This window comes from Lathyrus oleraceus, chromosome 5, assembly GCF_024323335.1.
Source record: "Lathyrus oleraceus cultivar Zhongwan6 chromosome 5, CAAS_Psat_ZW6_1.0, whole genome shotgun sequence".
Classification (NCBI taxonomy): Eukaryota; Viridiplantae; Streptophyta; class Magnoliopsida; order Fabales; family Fabaceae; genus Lathyrus; species Lathyrus oleraceus.
In genome coordinates this window covers 410,449,749-410,457,772 of record NC_066583.1, presented here as the reverse complement: position 1 = coordinate 410,457,772, position 8,024 = coordinate 410,449,749, and the positions used below count along the sequence as shown (strand labels likewise).

General features: G+C 35.0%; 1 protein-coding gene and 1 pseudogene across 1 annotated transcript; both read right to left on the bottom strand.

The window, feature by feature from the left end:
- Positions 1–4,311: 4,311 nt before the first annotated feature.
- LOC127085145 (uncharacterized) lies at positions 4,312–7,299 on the bottom strand (annotated as a pseudogene).
- On the bottom strand, positions 6,350–6,892 carry LOC127085840 (ubiquitin-40S ribosomal protein S27a; the record flags this gene model as incomplete). The annotated part of the gene is made up of 1 exon (XM_051026390.1): positions 6,350–6,892. A coding segment is annotated over one exon (366 nt), but the record flags the coding sequence as incomplete, so codon positions are not given.
- Positions 7,300–8,024: the final 725 nt, after the last annotated feature.

Genomic DNA, 8,024 nt, shown 5'->3' with positions numbered 1-8,024 from the left:
CATGACTATACCATCCTCTTATCTTAATTGCACTCAAGTTTGGGTTAGAACTTATCTCACCACTCAGAGATCGCCAAGCACAACAAGCAGATTATATTACACAAACAAATACATATATATATCAAATATACAATTATATTCACACACAAAAGTAGGCTAAACCCACTAGAGATTACTCCCTAGCAGAGTCGCCACTTAATTTTTGTAGCGGTAAATTCATGATCATCAAGCTACGGATAAGCAAGACATCAAATAACAAGAGTCGCCACCGCGCTTTTATTGTTTCCAATTGAAAAGGGAAAAGTACGAACAAAACCCAAAAATAAGAAGTTTTCAAATCAAAACTAATAAAATGCCAGAGATTACAGGTAAGGGGGTTGGTTACACAGAGGGAAGGTGTTAGCACCAAAAGTGTCCTAGGTACTCCTAGGGAGCCATTTTTTGTGTGCATATGTATTTTGTACAAATGATGTTTGCAAGCAAATAGAATGGGGGGGGGGGTGAGAAAAGAATTCATTAATTACATTTTTGTGTTTGACAAGACCTTTGGACTTGTGCCTACGTACCAACATAAAAATGAGGGATCGAAACCTCGTAATTCGTGATACAAATTTCAAAATGGGTGATTTGCTTTTAACAAAAAATAGGTTTGAAAGGCACAAAGGCCTAAAAAATGATTTGAATGAATTAGTTATTTTTGGCTTTTGAAGTCTTTAAGTCAAGTATAGTTAAGTTTATTTACATGTTTATTTAAGAAAAAAAGTTTAAAATGCAATGGCATAAGGCCAAAGTTTCTAGTTTGCAAAATGGTCTAAGTTTAGAAAAACAAGTACAAACAAAAGAAGTTTTTAAAAGGAGAGAGAGATTTTGAAATTAAAGAAGTAGGGAGGAGATGAAGAGACTAATCCTAAGTGTAAATTTAAAAGTTAAGAGTTGAAAAGATCTGACCAATGGGTTGCAATCCAATAGACAAGAATGCCATATAGAAACCCAAATTCCCTTGGACATTAGAATCAAGCAACAAACAATGCACACAAGATTAACTTGAAGAGCAAGGCATCAAATAAAGATAGCCACATCCAAGCTTAGCAACTTCATGATCTTCTTCAAATTTGCCCATGTAGCAGATGAAATCCACGATGCCATAAGTCACAGGTTCAAAATAACAGCTTCACAATGATCATGTTGCAGATGAACTCGGATGGATTTTCAATGATGTATCAGATGAAGTTCCAGATTACAATCACTTGGTTACATGAAAGTTGGCATTGGCTAAGTCCTTTGCATAGGGAGTGTTGCCTAAATTCTAAGTCCAATTGTCTCATATCAAACCAACAGTCCACACAAGATGTTTTTTATGGTTTTGGTTTTTATTATGTACATTAATGGTCAAAGACCACACAGACAAACATAATATACACAAGCAAAATATATCACAAAATAGGGTCCAAATGGACAAAGTGAAAATGACATTAACATAAACAATTAGAATGGTATGAATAATGGCAAATGAATAAGGCTTATAAATAAAGTGCATTAAAGTAAATGACTTGAAACTAAATGTTAGTTGTTAATGAGTTAGAAGTTAGTGTTGCTTTTGCTTTTTATTTTAAGTCATTCTTTGGAGAACACTCAACCCATTTATCACAAGCATGGATCCTTGAACCAAGACATCTTCCAAAGAAAGGGAAAAAAGCCAATTTTCCACACAATACCATGAAAGAGGGGATACTTACAATCTCACTAACTAGAATGATATGCCTTTTGTATCAAAAATTTAGCGCTATGTTAAGCAATCATAATTGGACTTATGTAGAAGTCGCAACTATTTGAGGTCGGGCAATAGAATCTTGGTGTTAATGCATGTTAGAGACATAGTATAATGGACTATGCTCATGAAACATACCACACACAAAAAGAATATGCAAAAGTGGTGGCCTAATCTTATCCATACTTATGTTGATTTTGCAATCAACTAGCCTTAAGATATGGAGATATCATAGGTCCATAATATGAATGCATAAAGAAGGGGAATAATATGAAGAGGGAGGGGAATGGATCAAAACTCAAATTGGACAAAGGAGGATTTTTACCAAATTAAGATCATTCATTCATTTTGCGAGATGAAAAGTACATTCCATCAATCCCCTAAATCCAATGATCTTAACCTAACAGGTCAAATCAACCTTGACCAAGGCTCAACAACACAAGTCAAACTTATACAAATCATCAAGATAGCTCAACACAATTATTTGGCATTTATTCAATTTAAAAATACTAAAAATAATGCATTAAATTAAATATGGTTTGTCAAATTCCTAAAATCTCATCAAAACACCAAAGAAATGGCCATGAGATTTATCATAGGTCAAACAAGGTCAAAGGACCTTGGAGAAAAGAATTCAGAATTTTTAGAGTCTTAAAAGTATTTTTAAACAATTAAAAATAATCACAAAATCAATTAAATCATGAAAAATATTAATAATGATCCAAAAAATAATTTTAATTCAAAATATGAAAGAGGATTTTATTTAAAAATAATTTGTGAAACTCTCATATTTTTTGGATCAATATTAAAATTAATATGTATTAATGAAAATCAGAAAATATAAATAAAACGTGGACCACTTGATCTCCCTCATTAATTGAGGTGGCAGATCAAGTGGTCACAAGCGCGCTTTCCACGATAGTCACTAGTCAATGCATAACACAAGTGGTATTTACAAGCAACACATGAGATTAAAACATTTTGAATTGATCATGTGGCTCAGAACCTGTCCAACACATCACTGGCGCTAAACCTCCAGTCACCTTCTCAGGCGAACCTCGTCGGACTGGTTCAGTCATCACCATCACATAAATGAAAAAGGAGGACATGATCTGAAAGAAAAAATGGCGTAGAGCACGAATTTGACCTCAATTTCAACTAACTCCAAATATATAGAAAGATATGAGGAGTTGAATTTTGAGGTGTGTCAACTGAGTTGCTTCGATTTGACCTCAAAGCAACTCAATCTTCTTGCCTTCATTGGTAGGACTTCAAAAAACCAAAGATCCAAGAGAATTGATGAGAATTGAGTGAGAATCGAAGAGAAGAAAATTTCTGGAAAATACCTTCAATGATGTGCAGAACTTACTCTTAATTGCTTCAATTCTTGTTTGATCTTGCTCCAAGGACTTGCAGAAGTGGATTAGGAATGGAAAGAAGCTTTGGATCCTAGAGTTTTTGAATCTCCAAACAATGAGATTCAAACTCAATTTTCAAGTGAAAATTATCAGGTTTTCCTTTGAATTGTGAGGGTTTGAAGAGAGGGGGAAAAGCTGGCGTGCAAGGATCCTTTCAAACACTACAACAAACAAGACCTTAGACGGCGCTTTTTTTAGCCTTAGACAGCGCTTTAAAGCGCTGTCTAAACCTCCGCTGCTAAAGGTTTAGACAGCGCTTTTTTAAATCTTAAAAGCGCTGTCTAAGCCCCCCCCCCCCTTAGACAGCGCTTTGGCCAAAAGCGCTTTATAAGACCCTCTTATTTTAAATTTTTTAGGTATACCTTAGACAGCGCTTTTGAAAAGCGCTGTCTAAGCCCCACCCCCTTAGACAGCGCTTTGGCCAAAAGCGCTTTCTAAGACCTTCCTATTTTAATTTTTTTAGGTATACCTTAGACAGCGCTTTTCAAAAAGCGCTGTCTAAGCCCCCCCCCTTAGACAGCGCTTTTGCCTAAAGCGCTTTCTAATCCCCCCTTAGACAGCGCTTTTTACAAAAGCGCTGTCTAAGGTATACGAAAATTTTTGAAGCTTTTGTTTTAAACCACATTTTTTCCAGGTTTATAAACCAGAATTTCTACCTGTTTTCAACCAGATTTTGACAGACAATTATCACATTTTATATATGCCATTTTGGCCTTTTTTCTACCAATTTTTGGCTAACAAATATATATATATACCAATTCAAACCAATTTTGCCTAAGTTTTATCAAGTGTCATCACTAATATAATAAAAAATGTGGTAATTAAAAATATACCGCCACTTTAATCCATGTAATGGAGTTGGCGCCCCTCCTTGAGGTTTGGATATCTCGTTGGGTCCGAAAAGCTTGTAGGACGTTAGTCAATCATGATTAGATTACAGAGATGATTCTTACATAGGAAACTCTCAGAGAATATGTGTAAGAATTTGATAGGAATTATGAATGACAACATGAATAAGTTTAAATCAGAAAGTTCTGAATTATCTTATTCAAATCTGATTTATTTTCAGTCATATACATCTCATCCTTCTTCCTATATTTCGTTGATTGCTGGATGAATACCTTGTTATTGAATGCCATGAGAACATTTCCAGATCTTTGCACTGCATATCTTGACCCTGGTTAAATAGCAAATGCAATTCAGTATCTACAAATCAATTTACTTTTTACAATCAAGTGTAACAGAAGATTATGAATATACCAATCAGGAGGTGGACAAGCGATCCCAGAGAATGGCCAACACCAAAAATAGGAAGCTCTTTGACCTGAAACAATGAGTACTTCTAATGAATTGTTTGAAAATTAAAAAAAACAAAGAAGCCATCCCTTGGATAATGAGATGAGGCTTACTGTTTCTTGTAGTGTGCGGTAGCACCGGTCAAATTTAAACTGCACTTCATCTGCAATGAAGAAGTGATCAAACCCACTGGCATATGGAGTTGCAATGACCAATACACCCCTAGTAACAAATGGTTTTGAAGTTAGCTATTTTTTCAACTACAGATCCTAGATATATGAGACTCAAATGATCCTGATATGAAATATTTCCTAGAACAAAGTTCAGCGTTCATTCAAAGATTCTACTCTAACAAATCAATATATGCATTTAAAAAAGAAAAGGAAAAAAAAAAGCCTTCGATAAGCACACAAGTAATAATCATACCACATGGACTTACTTTTCTGCTAGGCGCTCAAGGAACCAGCGGTAGGTAAGCTGAGGTGCAGCTCCTACAAATATACCTCCCACAAAATGTACAACAAAATTGGGTTTGGAGCTTTTGGGTTTGAGAATCCATGATCCCTGAAATTATTTGTGAATAGAAAAGTTAGTGAGTGAGTGACACGCTCTCAAAAAGATAGAATCATCTGAAATTTGATGACTATCTCATAAGTTGTTTCAGCTTACTTTAATAATAAGTTGGTCAAGATATCCCAAAGGAAACAATGTGTGTTGAACTTATCCCCTTATCCACTCAAAATTCTATTTTTACAAAGAAAAGAAATGCTGATAATGCAAATAGCTTCAAGACAGACATCCAAATGCAAATAAGTCCCATATAATATAGAGTTATTGAATAAGTGGTTACCGGTCCTGTTTGGATAAAACAAGCTAATTAAGCGATTATCCTAAATCCTAGTTAGTTTACTTTGATTTTAAATAATTATTTTAGGAAATCATACTTTAAATTTAAGTATATTGAGCTTAACCTCTTTGTCCCCTTGAAATGACAGGTGGAACAGGAATAGCAAATCTGATTAAAAGGCTTGAAAATAAGGAATACATGGGATTTGGAAACCTATGTGAGTACAGGGTTAGGAATTAAAGTTCAACGTTGTAAAACTTGAATGGGTCCAATGGGTCCAAATCTGATTAGACTTGGGTTTGTTTGCCAAAGAACTTGATTCCAATTTTACAAACTATGTAAAGTACATATTTCCTTTTAATTGAAAAACAAACATGTAAATTAAATCGTTGTCCGCACAATAAACCTCCTACACTATGAGAAGAAACAAAAGATCAAGATTGCAAAACTTAGCATTATAAAAACATTTGTACAAAATTGTTTTCTAGAGAATCTATGAGTATTCCATTTGAGTAAAACAATCATTTTTTTACACAATACTAAAACAGTAATTGGTGTATGCTTTTGGTAGAAATTGCATTTTAGATATTGTACTTAGTAAAGAGTAATTCGTTCTTCCTTTAGGAAAATCATTAAGATGAACAACATTTGAAGTTCTACTTGAAAATCATGTTAGTATAAAAATCCATCTGAAAACATTTGCAAAACAATTCTTCAAAACAGAGTGACAATATGATAAAAGAGTTTGAACACATTGTTTTTAAACAATTGAAGGTCGAGTGAAGGAAAATTAATTTTATGACAGTAAGCTACATACATGGATAAGCTTGTGAAAATCAGCTGAAATCATGATTCATAACTAGATATGCATCATTCTTAACTAGATATTATCAAATCACAAATTGTTATACCCAAATTTCAAACACAATTAAATTGTAACCTCACTCAAAAACAATGGTTTTGCTAAGCCAAACAAATAACTGAATTCCCTAACTAACCATTCAGAACATCATCAACATATTAGAGTATAACCGATGGCACTAAATAACACAAATCATAATACAAAACAGAACAAAATCTGATTTATATTGAATCAACTAAGCAACATAATAAAAGTCTGAAAATAAAGCTATTAAATTAAATCCGCAACATTCAAAAGTTCAACAAAAACAAATCAAAACACTAGAAATTCAAAACTCAAGCTTCAACCTTCTGGTAAACATAGGTAAGCCCACACTTACCATAGTAATGACGATCAAAATGATTCGCCATGAAAGTCCCTGCACCACACTCCGCATTAGGGCACTCCTTCCTCAGCCTCTGCACCTTTCCAGAATCATCAACCTTGTAGAACTGGAGAACCGCAAGCTTCACCTTCCTGTGCTTATGCTTGATCTTCTTAGGCTTGGTGTAGGTCTTCTTCTTACGCTTCTTTGCGCCACCGCGAAGACGGAGGACCAGATGGAGAGTTGATTCCTTCTGGATGTTGTAGTCGGCGAGAGTGCGGCCGTCTTCCAACTGCTTTCCGGCGAAGATGAGACGCTGCTGGTCCGGAGGAATAGTATATAGCTACCTCGACTTCAGTCCAGTCTGCTGAACCCCATGCATCCTGTGATTGTCTAGCAGAAGTAGTAACTAATCTGCAAAGAAATCCATAAAGCACAAATTAGTTTTATTATGAATACCCAAAGTGATTAGGTTAAAGAGAAAGAACCTTTCTATTTGGGAGTAAAGTTGAATAGCTTGAGATTGAGATTGTGGTTTTGTATCGGCGTCGTTGTGATTAGTAGAATTGCAAGAGATTGCGGTGTTGAAACGACGAAAACGACGGTTGAAATGAAGAGAGGGGTTTGCGTTTAGTTTAAGAGGAGATTGTTTTCCGTTGAGATTGAGATTGAGAGAGTGGGAATTGGAAGGTGTCCATAGCAAAGTAGCCATTATAATATCAAATTTTCTGGATGCTTTTTCTTCTTTCTCAAAAGCGCTGACTAAGGTCTATATTTAAAAGCGCTTTCTAAAAGCGCTGTCTAAGGGGGGGTCTTAGACAGCGCTTTCTAAAAGCGATGTCTAAGACCCCCCCTTAGACAGCGCTTTCATTATTTTTTTAGAACATTTTTCGTGTTTTATTTTTATTTTAACCTTAGACAGCGCTTTCTTTTAAAAGCGCTGTCTAAGATGCGCTGTTAAAAAACCTTTTTGGCGTAGTGAAATGAGCTCAAAGGGTCCATATTTATAGCATTTGGAAGTGTTATTTTCACACTTGAATTTCCTTCCAAATTTGGCAATGTCATGCACAAGCTTGCATGGGCGTGTACAAGCCTATGAAGCAATCCAATTAGGTCAAAATTCATATGAAATGAGGTTGGAATGAAGCTTGAATGGCAAGGCAATGTTATGTGATCATTTGAACTTTGATTTCCACCAATGATGCAGGTCTGTTAAAACCATGTGCAGCCCTAACAAACTTGGTCCAAAATGAATGAATTAGGATTCTTTTAAAGCTTAGATCAAGAGGAACAACTCTTATATTGAACACTTTTCCATTTGGAACTTGGATCAAGGTGATTTTTGAGGTGGAAGTTTGGAAATTTCAACATGTTGAAAAAATTTCTAAGAGTCAAGCCATATACCTCAATGTTTCACCTTACTAAACTTTTTATGTGAGCTTCAAATGAGAAAAGTGTCTTCATAAAGG